General features: G+C 54.9%; 1 protein-coding gene across 2 annotated transcripts in view; it reads right to left on the bottom strand.

The window, feature by feature from the left end:
* Positions 1-21,382, bottom strand: part of ITPK1 (inositol-tetrakisphosphate 1-kinase) — a gene marked incomplete at its 5' end in the record, with an annotated part of 212,149 nt that overhangs the window by 36,671 nt on the left and 154,096 nt on the right. For both annotated transcript variants that reach the window (XM_082451339.1, XM_082451340.1), the window contains one exon: positions 8,087-8,204. In XM_082451339.1, the coding sequence (XP_082307465.1) occupies positions 8,087-8,204 (118 nt within the window). The remainder of the gene's footprint in view (positions 1-8,086; positions 8,205-21,382) is intronic.

The raw sequence follows: 21,382 nt of genomic DNA, 5'->3' as shown, positions 1-21,382 counted from the left end.
CCGTATTGCTATTGATGTGAATTTCCTGGCTTAGAGAACTATAAACTGTCACACAAGATGTTAACACTGGACGCAGCTGTGCAAAGGGTGTACAGACGGGCACTTTGTGTAGCATTTTTTGTACCTTTTTTGGGTAAGTTTAAAATTACTTAAAAATAAAAATTATACTAAAAAGTTGTATACAGTCAGCCCTCTTTATCCACGGAGTTCAACCAACCACGAATAGAAAATATTCAGGAAAAAAAATTCCATTAAGTTCCAAAAAGCAAAACTTGTATTTGTCATGTGCCAGCAAATATTTACATAGCATTTTATTGTATTTACAACTATTTACATAGAATTTGCATTGCATTGGGTATTAGAAGTAATTTAGAGGTGATTTAAAGTATATACGATGGGACTTCCCTGGTGGCGCAGTGGTTAAGAATCCGCCCGCCAATGCAGGGGACACGGGTTCGAGCCCTGGCCTGGGAAGATCCCACATGCCGTGGAGCAACTAAGCCTGTGCGCCACAACTACTGAGCCTGCGCTCTAGAGCCCCCATGCCACAACTACTGAAACCCGCGCACCTAGAGCCCGTGCTCCGCAACAAGAGAAGCCACCGCAACGAGAGGCCCACGCACCGCAATGAAGAGTAGACCCTGCTAGCCGCAACTAGAGAAAGCCCGTGCACAGCAACGAAGACCCAACGCAGCCAAAAATAAATACATACATACATACATACATACATAAATTTATAAAATGCTATAAAAAAATTAAGTATACAGGAGGATGTGCGTAGATTCTGTGCAAACACTATGCCGTATTATATAAGGGACTCCAGCACCCTCTGAGTTTGGTATCCGTGGGGGGTCCTGGAACCAATCCCTCACAGATATGAGGAATGCTAATGTGAACTTTACAATAAATCCATAAAACTGATATAATTAAAAATAAACCCACATGATGCATTTCAAACATGGGTGTGGGTGCTCAGGAAGGACGGATGGAGAGGGGAGTGCTGTCCAAGGGGCCTGGTCACAGGGTCGCAGAGGTCACGATCAAGGACGCCAGCATGGATTTGGTGCTAAAAAGAATCTCAGGAACCCAGGACTCATAGGGTCACAACACACCGCGTGTGGTCTGAAACACCACAACCCAGTGTCACCCAGGAGAATTACCATCTATTGAGTATTTATGCCTTAAATGCATAACCACGTTTAATCCTTATAATGACACTGTGAGGAAGGGGCTGCTATCATTATTCCCATTTTACAGGTAGGAAAGCTGAGGCTCCATGGTGCAGTTAAATAACTTGCCTAAATGCACACAGCCAGGCCATCTGAGTCCAGATTCACCACAGCACTGCTTCTGAAAAGACTGCTGCGGAGACGTGCGTCCCCTGGACTGAGCTGGAGGCACAGAGTGGCCCATGGTCAGTCCTCCCACCTCTCTGGGCCTCTCTCCTCATCTTTAAGATACGGAGAACAGTTTGGGGGCATCAAGAGCTCAAGATCTCTTTCAGCTGGAAAGACACTAGGTGGGTCTTATATTCACACTGAAGTATAAACGACTGGTGTCTAGTACTTTCTGATCAACCTTGACCAACAGGTGTGTTTGAGCATCCGTCTGCCCTACCATGTCCCGGGGAAGAGATGTTGAGATTTCTCACCTGGGCACCGGGAGACTGAGTGTGAAGGGGGAAGAAGGCTCTGGGGATCTCGAGTCTGCAGGGGTCAGTCATCTCAACAAGGGGAAAGGGAGCCAGAGGTCCCAAAGACAGCTTCTGGCTCACCTACTGGCCCAGGTCAGCCTTGCACAGGCAGGGGCTGCAGGGACAGGCCTGAAGGAGCCATCATGGCCGGGGTTGGTGGGTGGGGGGGTCACTCGGGAGTGCCTCCTGAGAGGGCGGGTCTGTGGGTCAGGAGGAAACAGGGGTTCCCAGCAGGGTCTGTGTAAGGCGCGGGACAGGCCCGAGCATCTCCGTGTGCCGGCAGATGAGCAGGAAGCCTGGCATCTCGTCCAGAGCCGCCCTTTTCTCAACTGAAAAAGGGGATCATTACAGCCCCCTCGGGAGGGTTAGCACCAAGGGGAGGAGAAGCCGCCCACCCAGGGCCAGGCCGGCCCTACGTGCTCTCCTCACGACTCCCTGGGCGAAGGCGTTTACCTCCTCTGGGCAGGTGACAGATGGGAGACTCGCCAGGGCTCAGGACTGACTCGGGCCCCGGGGCGGGGCCAGCTGCCTCCTAATGCGGACACGGGGCCCACCTCGGCCTGGCCGACAGGCGGTGCGCCACCAACACCCTGCGCTGCAGACCCCGCACCTCCATCCGAACGCGGGGTCTCTGCCTGCACGGCTGGAAGTGGCTGCCGTGGGAACGAGGACAATGTTTCTCCCAAATGCCCCAAAGTCCTGGAGTGGAATCAGGCACCGAGCACCCCACGCCAAGGCCCCCGCCTCCCTGTCAGCCCATGGCGCCCGAGCCTCTTCCGTGGCCACCCGCTCCGGCGGTGTGTCCAGGCCTGGCCTGGCGCCGGTCCTCCCTCACACCAGACCCCTCGGCCCCGTGACGTGGGCAGGCTGACACCCGGGGAGCCCCGGGCAGGTAGGTGCCACAGGGCCAACTCCTCACCGGCCCACCCGACAGGTGTGCGAAGCATCGTCCTGGTGGGTTAATCCAAAACTCCAGCCTCCTGCCCAAAATCGGGGCTGGAAGCTAATCCTGACTCGGGAGTAACAGTCCTCGGGGGGCTACACCCCTCTCCTCTTTGTCCTCCGAGACTCCAGGCCCTGCTACTAACTACCAGCTTCTGCCACGTGCCTCCCACCCAAACCCCGGGCACCCTGTGGGACCAAGGGGAGGAGCTGAGAGCACCTGGGCGCCCACCTCTGGGCCACACCTGCTGCAGTGGACAGGGCCAGACTTCCCCACACCTCCCCCCGAGGTGATGACAACCGCACGTCATAGACGAGCAAAGGACTCTGAGAGGGCCGGTGACCGGCCAGGCCGCACCAGTGGGGCTGAGATTTCAGCCCAGGCTTGTCAGTGCCGAAGCCTGTTCTTTTCCATTACAATGTATCGCTGTTCTCAAAAGGGACAGGACTTTTGTTTCCTCAATAACCACACGGGGCAGAGACTCCATGACCGAAGCAGGGATCTTGGCTGGACAATGCCATCGCTTGGACACCAGAGGGCACTCGGGGGCAGTGCCAGCTGGCGGTGCAAGAGCAGCGGGGCCAGAGCCCACACTGCATCCATCGTGGCCTCGACCCCACCTCGTCAGGCCAGGAGCCAGATTCGGGAACCACTGGCTAAGAGAACACCCAGATGGCGTGGGTTCAAACCCCAGCTCTGCCCCTAGTAGCTCTGCAGCCTTAACCAACTAGATTCGACGGGTATCAGTATCCTCACCGCTACGGGGTGGTAACAGTAGTGCCTTCCTCACAGGGTCATCGTGAGGATTAAATCAGCTAATACAGTGCTTGGCATGCAGCTAGTGCTGCCGGGGTGCCACCTGAGCGCTGACAAAGCGGCCCTAGAGGAACGGTGACTTGCAGGCACCACTGGGGACACAGGGGGACCTGGGGCCCAGGCCTTGACTCCAAGGCTCCTCCCGCTCTCTCCTCTCCCACCCACGGCCCTCCGGCCCCCTCTTCTGAGTGAGACCCCCCGACTCGACCACACCCCCCCACCCCGAGGCGGCTGCCCTGCGGGAATCATGTCTCCCAGGCTCTACGGAATGTCATTTTCTCTTTGCTTGGTGTCTACATTACTCCATTTCAATCCAGCCTCCAAACGGCCTGCAAGATGAGCCCTGATTAAATTCCCATAAAACCACAGGCAGAGACGCTCAATCTGCGGTGTGCACCCCCCGTCCCCAGGGAGGCCCGGCGTCCGGATGGCCATCTGTCACCCCCAGAGCGCATGTGTGGGAGCTGCCGGGGCAGCCACACCTCATCGGCAGCCGTCTCGGAAGGGCTTCTGAGCCCTTTGCCCTGTGGCCTGAGACCCTCCACCACCTGCTGCCCCCAGGGCCAAGGACACAAACCCACAATCTCCAATCACAGCCCAGCTTTCTCGCCCATCGCTCCGGCCAGCTCAGGAGCCGGCTACAGCCTTGCCCAGGATCACCTGGCCTAGGGTGGCAGAGCCAGGCCTTGGTCTCGGGGCTTCCACCTCTAAACCCCGGCCCTATGCGGCAAAGCAGGTGCCCACGAGAGAAGAGGCCTGCAGATGCGTGTCCAGCAATCTTGGCAGGTGATGCAGCCTCCCGCTCCCCGCAAGCCGGCAGCAGGCAGTGTTCAACTTCTGGGAGGCTCCTGTACTTGGTTTGGATTGGATCCAGGTTCAGTGCCATCTCTGCCTCTGGCTAAAGGGTGTGGGTGCAGCCCCGCCCAGAGGCAATCACCTGTTAGGGAAACCTGTGGCCCAGGCACTCTGGGGTGGATCACTCCGTCAGCCTACTGACCTCATGTTGTATGACTTGTTATGTGGAAGGAACGTGCTGCTGAGGTCACCCACCCTGGCCAGCGGGAAGGGGAAAGGTCATTCCAAGAGCCATTCACCCATGGCTGCCGCAGGCGGGAACCCACCTCCCGGAGGGGAAGGCGGACAACCAGTTGTGCCCCAAACCCATCCTCCCCGTTCTGCCACGGTGACGGAGCTCCCAAATGTTAGCTGGCCACATGGTTGCCCAGAATAAAGACCACTTTCCCCGATTCCCTTGCAGCTCAGTTTGTAACTCGGTTCTGACCACTGAGGTATGAAAGAGCATCTCTGTAGCTGCCAGAATTTTTCCTTAAAAGATACCCAGGGCTGTTTCCCTTTGCTTCCTTTTTCTTAGTCCCCTCTCCATCCTAACGTCTAGACTGTAGATGTGGTGGTTGGAGTTGCAGCACCACCTTGGACCAGGAGGGCCACACCAGAAGAACGAGCTGGGGGAAGCCTAGGTCCCCGCCATCACTCGCCAGCACCGGCCAGCCTTTCTCTGGGCTTTTACGTGAGAGAGAAATGAAGTCCATCTCATTTAATCCACCCTCCAGGTCTCTGCTATGGCAGCAACTTTGTCAGCGGGTTTCAGACTGACACGTCTGCAGCCGGAAGGACCCTGCCTCCCCTCCAGGCTCTGAACTAGGAAAAGATAAGCTCTGGGAGTGTGGAACTGAGACGGGGCCAACCACACGGAACCGCCCAGGTCCTCAGACAGGTGAGGCTGGGAGCTCCGGGCAGCAGGCCTCACCTGTCCCCCACAGCTGATGCTCTGTACAGAGACGGATGGCCCGCCTGAGCGTGGACCCTCGGTCCAAGGGCTCCGCCTGTTAGCCCCGGGAGACCCTCCCCCTGTGCCACAGCCCACCAACCCACCCCCAGCGCCAAGCAGGGAGCCCTGTCACCTCCCTGCAGCAGCCTCACCCACTGCCCTGTCTTCTGTGCAGGCACCAAGGCTCTCTGAGGACAGGGAGAGCCACGCTGGCACAGGGGTGGCGACAACTCCAGGAGTTTCTGCCAAGCCCCTTCTCCCAACACAAAAGCGGTGTCACCTGGACTGCTGTACTTGAGGAACTGAAAGGGTAACTACGGCCCTTTACAGCAGGCCTAACAGGGCTGCGAGCCTCCAGGAATCGCAGGAGTGCGGCAGGGCAGCGCCAGGGATGCGCTTCCCAGAGCAGGTTCTCGGCATCCGCGCCAGGAGCAGCCTCGCCTCTGGGAGGATGGGGGGTGGGAGCCAGCAGTGCTTCCGCATGTACCGCCCCGGGTGGGCAGGAAAAGGCTCCAGGAAGTCCCAGCCTCTGCCTGCCCTCCTGGAAGAATACCAGCCCGGCTCGGCGTGCACGATAAGGAAAATCCAGGGTGCAGCGGTCACGGCCCACCCACACAATTCCTGCTGGCCCAGGACCAAGCCGGTCTTGAGAGTTTGGTCAACAAGTTCTCACTGGGCCCCCTAGCAGGCAGCCCCTGAGCTGACCTCACCTGGGTTGGAGCTGAGCGGGGTCTGTCTGTGTCCCTGCTGGCGGCCAGTCACCAGCGCCTCACACCTGTGGCTGGGTGGGAGGTCGCCCTCGCAACAGTAACGACCATCAAACTCTACCTCTAGGCCGCGTCTGCACCGCCTGTCTAAAATGTATTCTCATCTACTCACTCACCAGCTCACATACCTTCAAAGGCTGCTCTCGAATGGAGTTTCCCAACTGCCCAAGGTGTCCGAAGCCCCCCTCTGACCGATGGTCTGCAAGTCCACACAAGCACCCCACTTCAGCTCCCTCCCTGCTTCGCTCACACGCCTGCCCTGTCTGGGAGGCTTTCGCCCCCTCGGTACTCACCCCCCAGGGACAGCCCTGCTTCCTGTGCGCCCTGCGGTCCAGCCCGCTGAACACGCACGCTCACACTCTAGGCCTGGGCTCACCCTTGACCCCAGCCCTGATTCTCTACCCATGAAAACGGAGACAGACTCCAAGATCCAATCCAGATGCCTCGGCGCTTTCCAGTGTAACAGGAGCAGGAACAGTGGCTCCCATTCCTGGGTGACCCCATACTGTCATCTCCTGTCCCTTCGCAAATAGTTGGCATCTAACACACACACTTCCTGGGAAAAGGTGGATTTCCTTTCCAGAACCAACGTTCAGCCAAAGCATCACTATAGATCTTCCTTCTCATCTGGGGGTTCTGGTTCAACCCAGGGAAGGAATGCAAAGGGAACGGAAGTTGACACGGTCACTGACCACTCCAGACCCAAGGATGGGAGAATGATAGCGTGTTGAAAAACCCTGCCTGCTCTGGGGCCCCCCAGGATGTCACGTCCACGTTGTCTCCTGGTGACGGCCAGGCACCCAGGGCAAAATGCCTCAAGACCTCTTCCAGGACAGCCAGGTCCACCAGCCAGCTCTTGCACAGAGCAGGTTCCCTAGAGAACCAAGCACTCAGCAATTCTCCTGACCAGGGTCCACGACTGCATCCACGCCAGGTGCTTGCTGGATCCAGGGCCCTCCGACTATGGACATGAGAGTCAAGCTTAGGGGTTAGGAGCTGGGGAGCCTGAGTCAGAGAGACGTGGCCAGATTCTAGCTCTGCAGCTTACAGGCTTGTGTGATGCTGGCACACCTGTTAACCTCTCAGAGCCTCCTCTGCAAAGCAGGGAGGATGGATGATCTGGCCCACCTTCAGAAGCACCAGAAGAGAGAATGTAAGAAGAAGGCTTAGCCCAGTGCTGGGCACACAGCATGTACCCAATAAATCCTGCTCCTATTATTCCCATGCTGGTCCCGTGAGCCAAAGCACCCACTGGTCCAACCATCACATGAACAACACCTGGGGCCAAGTCACCATCCAGGTCAGGGTTCAAGGCAGCCCCTTTAGGTCACACGCATGTGGCAGGAACAAGGGCTGCGTCTCCTGCCTCTAAGATGGGTTCTCCGCAGCCCCAAGGCCCAGGCGAAGCACTTTCTCTAAAGGTAAACAAGAACGCTCAGCAGGGAGCGCCTGGACCAGGGGGAGAACTAGGAGGTTACTGTTAACGTGAATCTTTCCAGAAAGCCCTTCTCACGTAAACAGACACCTTGGAAAGGCAGTCTGACTTCTCTGGAGCTGCCCTGCCCTGGGACGTGGGGAGCACGAGTCCTCGGGGGCAGGGGCCGCAGCTGGCAGGAGACGCTCCCGCCTGCGAGAACAGAGCGTACCCCGCAAGGTCCAGCCACCACATTACATATCTCCGTGTGTTTGATTAAAGGCCCTTCAATGTCTCTGTTTGTCTCTTTTGCCCGGTTACGTAACTCCACTCGCCCGCCTGCCGCTGAGCTATTCTACACACACTTCTGCTCTCTAACCACTGTGTTATCTGGATACTTCATCACCACTCGTGGGTTTAAGACAACAAAACTTGAAGTGGTTGGAGCCACTCTCCCAAAGAGAGCACCCGAGGGCTTTTACTTCCTAACTCCGCTGGTCACAGAGGGAGAAGGAAAGGCCCTCCCCAGAACGTACAGCTGCTTCCTGGGTCAAAGTGCTTAAAAAGACCGGACCCCCGTCCCTCCTCCCACCCCACGCAATGACCACCCTGTGTCCACGAGGTGGGCCGACTGCCACGGATGCTGAGCCACTCACGTCCGTACCTTTCATGTAGGCCTCGATCTTCCGGATGAGCTCATAGGACTTGGACCGGTCAAGCAGGGTTCTGATGGCGGGAAGGGGGTCCAGGACAATGGTCTCAGGGTGGGCATCAATGTATTCCTGAGAGGAAAGAACACTCCGGTTAGAGAGGGAAGACTGATGCTGAAACAAGGGTGACAAGCAAGATTTCATCCCGCGTGCCATCCCCACATCCATCTCTCTGTTCTCCATCCCCCCCAACAGCCCTGACTTCTGGTTGAGGCATCACCTGGTCTCAGGAAACTGCCTCCACCCACTCAGTCCCACTGGGATCACGTGACTTTGGTCAGACCAATCAGCATGTTCCACCTGCTGGGGCTGCTGGCTCAGGAGAGGACATGTGACCCGAGTCCATTCAGAGGCAGGCTCAGCGCTGTTGCTGGGAATGCCGGGACAGGAGCACTCTCCCTCCCTGAGGACAAGAGGAAGCTGGGAGACTGGGCAGCTGGGAGCAGTCATCCTGGGATCTGAAGGAGAGAGAGCTGATGGAGCCCAAACTCAAAGTGGAGCCCAAACTGAGAAAACAGAGCCGAGAAAAGGAGAACAACTCGGTTCTGGTCAGCTTGTTCAACTCCTGGATAAAGCCTCACCTGAAACCCGATCTGCTCCACGGGTGGATTATGCTCAATGAGTGGCCAGCACCCTGCACTGATAAGGGTTCTGAGGCAGGGCTGGGGAGAGTGGGATGCCAGGATTCAGTAGGTCTGTGGGAAGGTGATGAGACACTCGCCATGGGGCAGCAACCCGGCCCGCAGGTGCTCACTCCAGTAAGTGCTTATTAATACCCATTAGCTTCATGGTAGACCATGGAAATGCAAGCAGAACTATGATAAGATTAGTTTTTAAGGAAGTTACAATCTTCTTGGGGAAATAACATTAAGGCACATGAGGAACAAGAAACCATTATTTGCAATGTAATTCAACAGAAGACAGAGCAAGATGTTTCCAGGAAAAGAACTCAGGGATCTTGGGCCGCCATGAGACACCTCTGTGACTCCAAGAGCTCCAAGTCACAACAGGGGGCTAGAGCAGCTTGTCAGGAAGACAAAGTAAATGAGAACCCCTCTGGCTCTAAAACTCCATGATTCTATGGACACAAATGGGGGATGCTGGAGTAACAGGAGAGGGGCTCAGAGACAAGGCTGGGTGTAAGGAAGGCCATTCACTAGCTGTTGTTGTTACTGTGGGTTGAATTGTGCACACCCACCCCCGGATCTGTTCAAGTCCTAACCCCCGGTCCCTGTGAACGTGACCTTATTTGGAAATGTCTTTACAGATGGAATCGAGTTAACATGCGGTTATACAGGATTAGGAGGGACCCTCATCCACTGACTGGTATCTTCAAGACGAGGCAAATTTGGACACAGAGACACACAGGGAGAAGGCTGTGTGAAGATGAAGACAGTGACCGAGCTCAGCTACAAGGCAAGGATGGCCAAGGACCACCGGCCACCAGCGGATTTCCCATCAGTCTCCAGAAGGAACCAATCCTGCAGACACCTTGATTTTAGACTTCCAGCCTCCTTAACTGTGAGAGAATGAATGTCTGTTGTTTTAGGCCACTTAGTTTGTGGTACTTTGTTACAGGAGCCCCAGGGAATAAATACACCAGCTTAATTCACCCCTCCCCACCCATTCCACAAGATCTGTTTGTGAGGTCAGCAGAGGCCAGGAGGAAAAGCCATAATGCTTCTCTTCTAGTAAACCTTATCAGAAAAAAGAACGCTCCATTTGGGATTTTTTTTTTCCCCTGGTGAACCTATTTTGGTTCCTAGTAATCATTTTTAAGAGCTCTCAACACAAAAGCCAGAGATTCATATCTACCTCTCTGAAATCTGTTCCCGCCTTGTGTTTCATACCAAAGTAGCTGGTTATGAGCTCATTGGTGTCCTTTTCTCTGGACGTTTAAAAGAAGTCTCCGTCCCTGATGGGTGGCCAGTGCACGCATCTGGGGAGGCCTTCTTCCCGTCCTCACACCTGTGAACTCCACAGGGCCTACACGCTCTCGCTGCAGAAGGTCCTCTCCCAGCACGTGCATCTGCAGACCCAAATGCAGAACAGAAGCTGCCTTCGCGACTTCCTCCTCCTCCTGAGAGCCTGGCCCGCTGCCCTGCTCATACAGAAAAAGCAGGCAGCTGACGCAGGAGGGCCCACGTCTGGCACCCACAGAGGACGTGGGAACGAGGTGAGAGATGTCTGTAAGGAAGGTCTATCCAAGGATAGGTTCTCTCTCCTACAGCCTCACTTCGGGGTACCGAACCTCTCTGCTGCAGGCTCCCCAGAGGCAACTCTCCCCATCGGCACTGTTCCTTTACCGGAGCTTGTTCCTTTGAACCAGATCTACGCTGCCACAAGAGCATGTCATTCGTGAGACACCAAGATCGACATATACGACCGAAATCATGTTAATGTCCTCGTGTTAAAAGGTCATCCACTCAACAAACTTCACAGCATCCACGGCGCTCAGGGCATCGTGCAGGGTGCAAACAACACTGGACAAATGACAGCCTTCTAGGTTTTCCCCTACCGCATCTGGCCAATGAATTCACGTTCTGGGCTATGAACTGAAAGCACTGCAATGCCCTCACCACCCCCTGCCAGGAAGCAGTGCAGTACAGAGGGGAGAGCAAGGGACCGAGAGTCAAGAAACCCAGTCTCCCGCTGTGATCGCCTGCCGCTGTCGCCCTGGGCGAGCCATTTGGTTTCTCTCGTCTCAGTTTCCTCTCGGTCTGTGAGTTGCGAGTATAAGTTGGAGAAACCTAGGAGTAGTGTTTAGGAGGCACACTTCAAGGCCACACACGGGGCTGTTCTAGAACAGGACGGGCAGCCACTGGTAGAGGCATTACAGGTAACGGCAGGGACACACACAAGCTCACTGCTTTCCTTCAAAAGGAAGGCGACATCAGAGACGTTGCTTCGACGGGCTGGCCCAATTCTCCCCCAACCACCGAGGTCCAGTAAACCGTGACCCGCCCTCAAATATCCCCACCGCAGTACCGAGAAGAATGTCCACATGGTTGCCAGATAACACAAAGCTGGTTCTGGTTCCACTTTTGTGCATTAGGGCAGCGGCCTTTATAGAGAGAACTCAGACTCATTAAGACGTGAATTGAAGCCAAAGAAGCTAGAAGAAACCAAAGGGGGGAAGATGTGACAAGCAGGCACCAACAAGCTTTTGAGCCGGGATGAAAGCATCAGAATTAACAGAAGAATTATTCCTAAACATGATCTCTGTTGGGACGAGGACAGAGAGGGCAAAGAAAGAGTTTTTCCAATCACCCCATTATCCACAAGTGGATTTTCTTCCAAGCCTTTCAGTTTATCTATTGTATCGCAGGCTTCATGCATTTTTCACAGGTCTCTTAGAATTACCAAACAAATTGCTGGAAGGGTGAGTGCCCTATTACTGTTTTATCACCACTCGGAGGAAGAAAGGCCCAAACCGTCTCCACGGCAAATGGTAAACACATGTTCTGTTAGACAGCCTGCCTCGAAACACCTAGAAAGGGATCCTGGAAGTTAACAGCGAAGAGCCTGGCTTTAAGCAGCTGAAGCAAGGGAAACGCAGAGATATATAGCTCGGGGTCAGCAGGGCCAGGAAGAAGTCTAGAGAATACTGACAAAGGGGCACAGATGGGCCAGATGCCCCACCACCACCACCAAGGCCCATGGGGTGATGACGCCAAGAGGGGCACCGGGCCCTCTGCTGGGCTGGGGAGGAGTGGGCAGGGGTCAAGTTTTCCCCACTGAGAGTCTGAGCCGAATGAGAGATGAACCGAGATGAACATGAGAGATACCATTTCCTCTGCAGTTCCATCTATGGCCAGGAAAGGAGCAGAAGTGGGACACAAGGATTTGCTCTCAGCTAATAGGAAATGCAGGTGGGAGTCCCAAGTTCAAATCCTGCCTCTGCCACCTTGTGTCTGTGAAGAAGAAACTGGAATTAATCTCTGACATTCCATTTCCTGTGTGTAAACGTACATTTTGAATAAAACCTATCTCAGGGAGCTGCCATGGACGACGAGGAGATGACAATGACAGATATGAAAAGAGTTGGTAGGGGGAGTTCCCTGGTGGTCTAATGGTTAGGACTCAGCTCTTTCACTGCCGTGGCCCAGGTTCAATCCCTGGTTGGGGAACAGAGATCCTGAAAGCTGCACGGTGCAGCCAAAATAAATTTTAAAAAAAGAAAGAAAGAAAAAAAAAAGAAAGAAAGAAAAGAGTTGGTAGACACAAAAACAAAAAGGATTCTCATGGTTCTGCAGCACATGGACTCTTAGGGCCCAACCCGACCTAAGATCTCTGAGCCCGTTGTACCCTGCTCTGCCTGGCAGACGGGGGGGCGGGCCACCTCTGCACTTGGGGTGAGCAACCAGAGCATGACACGATCCCCGGCCCAGGGCAGCCGAGGCTGCAGGGAGCAGCCCTCTGCAGACAGCTCAGGTCCTGACAGAGCCCAGCTGCAGTTGGCCAGCCCGCTCCTCACAGGGAAGCAGGAAAGGCACCCAGTATCCACCCCCTGGATCCTCAGGAGGTAACAGGGCTCTGGCCCACTCCCCCAAAACACCGCAGGTCTCTTTCTAGGAAGTGGTAGCACAGGGAGCTATATTCAATATCCTGTGATAGACCATAATGGAAAAGAATACTAAAGAATGTATATATATACGTGTAATTGAATCACTTTGCTGTACAGCAGAGATCAACACAACATTGTAAATCAACTTATACTTCAATTAAAAAAAAAAACAGTGGTGACTCATTTTTCAGAGATGTGTACTAAAACAATTTACAGATTAAATATGATGTCTAGCATCTGCTTCACAATAACCGGGCACAGGGAGAGAAGTAGGTGAGGCACAGGTGAAAGCACAGCGGCCACAAGCCGCTGACTCGTGAAGCTGGGTGAAGTACGGGGGAGTGCATTGCAGCACCCTCTCAAGCATTTTTAAATTTTCCAAAACAAAAAGTTTGGGGGGAAATGGAGGGAGTGGGGGAAGTAACGAGGTCCTCCCTTTCTTCAACTCCCTGCACCCACAATTGTGCCAGAAATGAATTCAAACAGCAACACTATCTTTCAGGAAGGAGCAGGAGGCCGCCACCCAGATGGGAAACACAATGAGAGATTACTCATGGTAAAGATGATAATAAATAATCATAATTGATAATAATTTAGAATAATAGCAGCTACCATTTACCCAGGACTGGCTACATGCACGCCACTGGGTAAAGCGGTTTGCAAGTACTATTTCTTTTAACATAAAAATCCTATGAGGTAAGAGCTAAAACTATACATCTGTTAGAAGAACACACTGGTGTAAATCTTTGTGACCTTCGATTAGACAATGGTTTCTTAGGTATGATACCAAAAGTACAAGCAAGAAAAAATAGATAAACCGGACATCATTAACAGCAGGAGCTTATGTGGATCCAGATGCCACCTGCCTTGGACCTGAAGTGAGAGAGTGCCCGGGCACGGCCTCACCTCATCACGCTCGGGACCCAGCAGCTGGAAGGCTGCCTGCTGGGCCGTGTGCCCCTGAGAGCCCAGCTGGGCACAGCCTAGCCTCTAACCCCGACGGCAGGACTGGGAATTCAGGCTTGATGGACGGCTCTGGAAATCTACGCCTCTGGGGGAAGGCGAGCTAGGATGGAGGAAGGGCCACCACACAGAGTGCTGGGAGCCCCATCTCCTCTCTGAGCCTCAGCTTCCTCTTCTGCCAAGTGAAGGCCAATGCTGGGAAGAGGTTACAAGCATAGGAAGGAGCTGGAGGCCGCCAGACCCACGTAAAATCCTGCTTTCCCCACTTGCTGTGTGGGGCCTCTGTAAGCCTCAGTCCTCATCTGTCCACAACTCAGTAGGGCAGGTCTAGAATAGGAAACAGAGGACCGAAGCCTGGGGCCAGCGGTGGGAGGAGAATGGAGAGGCTGGGAGCTGCCTGGACCTCCCACGAACGAGCAGAGTCTCCTACTGGGTCTCTGGGTGGCCGGCTGTTTGAAAGATGGCTTCGTGGGTTCACATCCAGCAGGCGCTTATGCAAGCCCCACAGCGGGAGCGAGCCTGATGCCCTATTCTTGGGGCACTGTCAACCTCCGGCGAAGGCAGGGCAGGGCATGGCGAATGCTAACAAGGGGCACGCGCAGGGCTGCGTGAGCTAAGCACCGGCCCCCCGCCAAGCATTCTGCGCATTAACCTGCAGCCTGGAGGGAGAATTTCACAAAAATCCTGCGGGCCGGGTCCAGTGGCGGGGGGCGGGGACCAGGTTGGAAGCCATTCATGGAACAGGGGATTGACAGCACCCGGTTTGTTGGAGAAAGTCCGTCTCTTGGTTTGGTAACTGGCCTCCTTCCCTCCAGTGGCCCTGTTCCCCACCCCGGGAAGAGAGTGTCACGGGGCAGGATGGGAGCTCTGCACTAGGAGTAGGAAGCGAGCCCACTGCCCAAGGCTGAGGAAGGAGCGGAGAAGGGCAGGGCGGAGCCAGGCAGGGCTGGGCCGGGCCGGGCGCAGGGGAGCGGCGCTGCTCTACTGCTTCATCAGGTGCTCGGTACGCGGTGTATCTGTGTGTAGCAAAAATTCATCAAGCCAGTCACAAAATGCACACTTTTCTCTGTGTATATTATACTTCAATTTAAAAAAAAAAAAAAAAAAAAAGGTGGGCAGGGAGAGAAAGCAAGCACTGGCCTAAACAGCAAGTCCCTGCTCTGCAGTGTGGCCTGCCTTGCGCTTACCCGGTCTGGGACTCCAGCCTCCCATGCGGAGTGGATCAAAAGTGGAAAACGGGGGCCCAATTCCACCATGACCACCTCCACGGCCCTGGGAGCCATCACCACCAATCATGGCGGCGATCACTTGGGAATTACAACCACCTTTTGTGCTAAATACTCCCAATGGGACTTCAGAATCCTGATTATCACTTGGTTCTAGAGGTAGAGAAGCATCGGCACTCAAGATGAACCCCACACGCCACGCACAGGAGAAACTCTCCAAGAAGATTCCCAGGAGCCCACGAATCAGGGTCTGTGTTTCAGTTAACACTCAGCCACCAAACGCGTGCTCAGGAAGAACGCAAATGACTTCCTTGTAGCTGTTAAAAATTACTCGCGGGGGCTTTTACAGGAAAGGGGGTGACCTTGGGCTTACTCAGCATAATCTCTCTCCTTCTGGCTCCTCCTGAGAGCATGGCCGGCACCCAAACTGTTCAGCTGATGGCACAAAGGCTGGCCTTTTAACGAGCTCCTTCTACACCAAGTGGTAGGTGAAAGCCAGGAAGCTTCTAGTTCCTCAAGTCTTGACACCATGATGGAGGTCCTGGCAAGATGCTAGGATGTGTTACTATTATTGATAATTACAACAGTAATAATGATAGCAGCTAACTTTTCCTAAACGCTCACCAAGTGCAGGACAATGTCCTACGCCTTGCAGCAACTGACATTTTATTCCTCACAACAACCCTATATAGTAAGTCCTATTAGCAGCCCCATTTGATAGACAGAGAAACTCAGGCTCAGAGAACCTCAGTACCTTGCCCGGGCTCCCCCAGCTAGGAGGTAGCCAAGATGGGACCTGAACCCACACCATTTGGCTCCAGAGCCCTCTAGTTTCTAGTCAGTGAAACAGGCATGGCAAACCTGGGTACAAAAAAAGCATCTCAATTCTAGCTATAGCCAGGATCACTCAGGTTCATTCTTTTAAAAAAAAATTTTTTTTTTAATTTTCCATTATTTATTTATTTACATAAAACAAAAAAGACTGGGTACTTTTACGTGGGCACACAATTACCATGTGGTGATGTTGAACCTTTCCTTAAGCACCAAGTCATGGAGGTTTAGTGGAATGAAAACTATACTGGGAATCAGAAGCCTTAGAATCTTAGACTCTTGGTGTCACTAAATAATTTTGTGACGTGAAAAAAATTTACATTTTCTCAAATCTAAAAACCCTCTTTTAAAACTTACGTTAAAAGGAAAAAAAGTAAGCTTTTCTCATGTTCTGCCAGGCCAAGTCTTTAGCCTAGAGGCCTTTAGCCTGGTGGTTCAGCCCGTGAGGCCGGGCACACTGCGTCTGGTGGCAGCACAAGGAAAAGCAAAAAAATGGAAAGGCTGCAGGCCCACTTGCTCCTCCCATCACCCCAGGGTCTGCATCCTGCTTCACTCTTCACTCAAAGGCCCCCAGGGACCACCACAGTGGGCCAGAGTCTGCATCTGTCCCCAACCCTGGATCAAGACAAACTAACACAACTGAAGACAGACACTTCTTAGGAGAGCAAACAAATGGCACGGCCGGACGCCGGAGTCCACAGCGGCCTCTGGGAGGAGGCTCCGCATGGCACCAAGGGAAGGATGCATGCCCGACGCACAGAAGGGCCGCTGTGGACACTGCTGGGTGAAGGAACGGGCCCCGTGGAGGGAGGATTAACACTGCAGCAGTGTCGCCGGCAATCCCACCTTCAGAGGCACAGTATATGCGTCTGCAGAGAGCGAGACCAGTCGCTGGGAGGGCAGCCGCCGGTGAGGATGAGGTCATGGGCCGGGCTGAGCAGAGTCTTCTGGGAGGACAACTAACAAATCCTCTGGGCAGACCACCGAAGCCTGTAATCAACTGAGGCCAGGACCCAATGTCTCTGAGTCAAAGCCTTCCTGGCACCACTCAGAATACCTGCCTGTTCATTAGTGCTTACAGAAAACCACACACCATGGACAGTCCTGAGGAATCCACACTAGGCCCCAGTGCCTTGATGTAACAGTGTGCCAGGCAGCCACGGCCCTAGCTAAACCCTGGCACCCATGGCTGCTCAAGAATCATAGCCTGAGGGTCTAAAGAGGCAGCCGGATCTGGCATAGGGCTGCGCCTGGAGATTCCTGCAGCTAAACCTTGAGAGTAGGCTCCCAGGAGCCAAGAAAGGGTCGTGGCGCCATCCAGTACACACTAGGGGCAGGACCGCTGAGTCCAGCCACACAGGGAGCCATCTGCAGCCTACTGAGCTGTTCAGTGCGCAACCTGTGTAACTGTCCCTGACAGCCAGCCAGCCAAGGCTTTTGCCTTCCAATCACTGGCAGACCACCCCTTTCAGGGCAGCTGCGGCACCGGGGCAGTCCCGACCCCAGCACCAGGACCCTGAGGCACTGTGAAAGTTAAGGCAAAGGCAGAGTCTAGAAATCTGGGTTCAAGTCCTGGAATCCCCATTAACTTTATGTGTGTTTCTGAAGGTCACAAGTTATTTGTATCTCAGTTTTCTCGTCTATAAACAAGAGAGTCGGAATAATGTATTTTTAACATCCTTTCTGACTTTTAAGTTCCAGGATTCTTTGATTCTGTGACATGATGAACAGAGAAAGAAAGCTCTTTGGGCCTGATGGAGGCAGACTGCTACATGGGAGCCCAGGGCCTGCTGCCCTCGAGCAGGTGCACAGCACTGTGACTGCACAGGACAACCTTGGCAGGGCGGCAGGACACAGCAGAGGGAAGAAGGCCAGCAGGACGGGCGCACGAGTGACAGATAACGGCTCCACGCCGGCGACAGACACCCACTCCCTAGCTCAACCAAGCCCATACACACCCTGAGACTGTCCTTTGCAGTCACCAGATGACTCTCCAGCCCTCACAGACTCAGCCTGGCGTGTAGACGGCATGTCCTCACCTACTACCGCTTCTCTAACTCTCCTCAAATGGCTCCCGGCGAGAGCTGGGCTTCCCCACCCAGCAGACGCCTTGGTCTTAATCAACCCTCGTTTGTATTCCAGAGAGATCTCAGGTGTCTGTGCGCCTAGCCTGAGGCCTCCCAGACAGCATGAGACCAGGGAGGGTGAGAGCCCCTGACGGACGTGTGTGTGTTTGGGAGGGAGGGGGTCACCTCTTCAGCCTCAGAGCGGCCATTTCCCACCCACCCTCACTGGGGGCTCGTAAGTGGACAGAGATGCGGGGGTGACTGGTGATAACAGAGTAGGGCAGGGCTGCCATATGGGGGAGCGGGTGGGGGAGCGGGGAAGAGGAGAGGAGAGAGGGTTCCTGGAAGCCAATGACGTTGAGCCACAAAGGATCACAGGCATGGGACACGTGAAAAGACATTCCAAAAGCAGAGGCATGGGGTGAGGGGCCCGCGTGGCTAGGTGGACATAGGTGAAGACAGGCGGGAGAGGCAGCTGGAGACAGACCAGCCAAGGGGCTTGGACTTGATCCTAAAGCAATAGGGTCCTGAGGCGGGGAGTGACGAGCCAGCTCTGAGTCTGGCGGTGACCCGTCTAGCGGTGTGCAAGGCCAAGGGACCGAGCTCGGAAGGGACGAGGCCTTGCCAGTGTGTCAGGCGCAGTGCTGGCCTTGGGGGCACGTGCGCCGGGCCTCGCCGTTCAGGAAGGACTGAGATGCTGCCTGACCTTTGGCACAATACTGTCTCCGATCTGGCAGAGCTGCTGAAAGGAAAATGACGATGCAATTTGCCCCTCAGCCTATTTTGCTCTTCAGACCCGTTATTTCAGCCCACGAGCTCAGGCCCAGGTGGTCAGGCCCTTCTAGCACAGGGAGTACAGAGGAGAAAGGTGCACGAGCACCAGATAGGAGCAAGGTGGCCCAGACACTGCCCCTCCCAGGGCCCTGAGTGCCCCACGGAAAAAAACAACAGGATGAGGAGGGGACTGCTACGGTCCCGGCACTCTCCGATTCTCTGCAACTTGGCCAAATTCAACTGATTAGAAACACCTCCCAAAGTGGTGGGACATGGGCCAGCACTTGCTTGGAGGGAGTGTTATTGGCCCAACTTCTATGGAGAGAAATTGGGCAACAACCAAAATTAAGACTACGTAAATTCAGCATTTCTATTTCTAAGTATTTATCCCACATAATTCCATACATGTGCACACAAAGATATATGTACAAAGATATTTAATCGCTGCAGCATGTTTCCAAAACATGATCAGAAATGTCCTAAGTGTCTATCAGTAGAGAAATGGTTAAGAAAAGGATTTAAGGCCATTTAATGGAATACTATGCAGCCATTAAAAAGAATAAGGCAGCCTGAAGGAAGGACTGATATGAAATCATTTCCAAGAAAGATCACACAGAACAATGGCTTTGTGTGAGGACGGGAAGACCGTCTTTGCTCATGTACACGGAACTCCCCCACAAAGGCTCCAGGCTGCTGCAACCGTGGCTGCCCCCAGGACGGGGATGGGCTGGCTGGGCAGCAGGGGTGGGAAAAGACTCCCTGAATTTGCTGCATGTGCACGTGTTACCTACGTCAGACGGCAGAGAGCCAGACAGAGGGGACACAGGCCAGGCCATGCCTACGGAATCCACCAGAACCACAGTGCATGAATAGGCTGGTAAAACTCACTGTCCCGGGGGCAGGAGGCGGGAGAAACACTGGAGCGTTTGGGAAGCTTCCTGGGAGCAGAACGCCAGCAATAACCCCCCACTGTCCCTGCTGGTGAACAAAAGTCACAGAACCAGGGGTTCAGAAAAGACAAGAAGAGGTTGGAGCACCCAGGCGCCAGGCTCTAGAATGAACTGGATGTGACCTGCGCCACGGACGGAGCAGAGGGAAACCCCTTCCAGATGAGGGGCTGGGTGGGGGAAGCAGAGCACCTGTGGAGGCGGGGCTGGGCCCGAGCATCCTGGGTGTGTGACCTGCACACCCGCCCCAGTGTGCCCGCCAGTGGCATCCAGGTCACAGGCACCCCCATCCCATCCCCAGGCCGGATGCCACCCACGACTGTCCATCCGCCTGAGTCACCTTCCCGGACGGTCTGCGGTGACACGCGCCTCGCTCAGCCATCTGGGAGAGAAAACCGGGGTCCCCGTGGGGACGACACACTGTTGTTGACAGAGCTCACAGCAAGTCCATGAAGAAAAGCAATCCCATCAAAGTGTAACCCCGAACGCTGAGGAAGAGGGGGCGGGGAGGAAACGGAACACTTTACCATCTGAGACAACAAACACCTTCGCCCCCGCTTCCAGGTCCCCGACTAGAACAATACCTCCCTTTCTGTCCCCAGACCGCAGCACCAAACTTCTGTGTTCTCCACCTCCCGTCAGCAGGAGGCTGGCAAGGTGCCCGGCCAGGCTGCGCACCTGACAAATGTCACATGCCCTGTCACAGTGCCAGGGCACTACTCAGGTCCTCAGGCAAACAGAGAGAGACCTTGGCCACACACCGCCTCCGGGACTGGGGCGGGATCTGCATGGCTGGGTGCCAGCCAGGAGAAGGCATCTCCTCACGGCTGACACTAAACCAGAACAGGCTGGCCTTGCCACTCAGGGGTCACTGTCGGGACCGGAGGGGGTCCCAGTGGTTATGTGACCAGGTGTCACAGCTGCCAGCTGAGCGAAGTGAGAACCGGACAGGGCCTGCCTGGTCCCAGGAGCTCGGCTCCACCCCGGCTCAGCAGCAGCCCCCTCACCCCTTAAGCACCCGTCTTAACCCCGCGCGCCTTCTCCACACACCTGTTCAGGTGAGCCCGTGGAGCAGCCCCCGCCTTCAGGCCACTTCCCAGGATCCCAGCCACAGGCCAGCTCTGCCCGCCCAGCCGGGGCCACAGCCCTCCAGCCAGGGTCCGACTCTCAGTTCCCAGAGCCGCGCAGGTCTCGCCGAGGCCTGCAGGCTCCCTCTCCTGCTCTGCTGGGTGAGCAAGGTTACAGCCAGGACCTGGGGCACCCCAGCACTCTTGGCGGGGAGAGAGGAATCGTCTGGAACCAGAGCAGAGTTCGCAGTGTGCCGCTGAACTCTGGGACGCGGGGCCACTTGGGCCGGGGGAGGCCTGGGCCCCTCACCCCTGCACGAAGCCACCCCACCTTCCCAGCCTCTGGCTGCAGGAGGACAGAGAACAGAGACAGCTACTGCTGCCGGCCGTGACCCTGGCAATGACCCCTAGTGCTGCGACAACTGTCTCACTTCCTGCTGCACACCTCAGCCCTCTTCTAAGTGGCAGCCATTGCACCCTCGGTCCGCACATTCTCCCGCCGCTGCTGCGCTCAGCTGCACCAGCCTATTCCAGGTCCGCAGGCCTCTGTGCCCGTCTTGCCAAGGGGCCTGGCAGACGTAGCCCCCTCGGCCTGCTCCCCTCCCTCCCCCTGCTCACTAGGCCTTTTAGGCCTCGGCTCAAGTGTCACCTCCTCAGAGAGGTGATAACACCCTCCCTGTTATCACAGGTCTTGATTTTTCTTCTTCCTAGAACTTACCATAAATGGAGACTATGTTGCTTTTCCATTTACTTGTGTTTTGTCAGCATCAACCCTGCCTCCCCTATAGCAACACACACACACACATTCA

Source organism: Balaenoptera physalus (assembly GCF_965194825.1).
Source record: "Balaenoptera physalus genome assembly, chromosome: 2".
NCBI lineage: Eukaryota > Metazoa > Chordata > Mammalia > Artiodactyla > Balaenopteridae > Balaenoptera > Balaenoptera physalus.
Note: the sequence above shows the minus strand (reverse complement) of the source record. Positions and strands in the feature narration are given on the sequence as shown.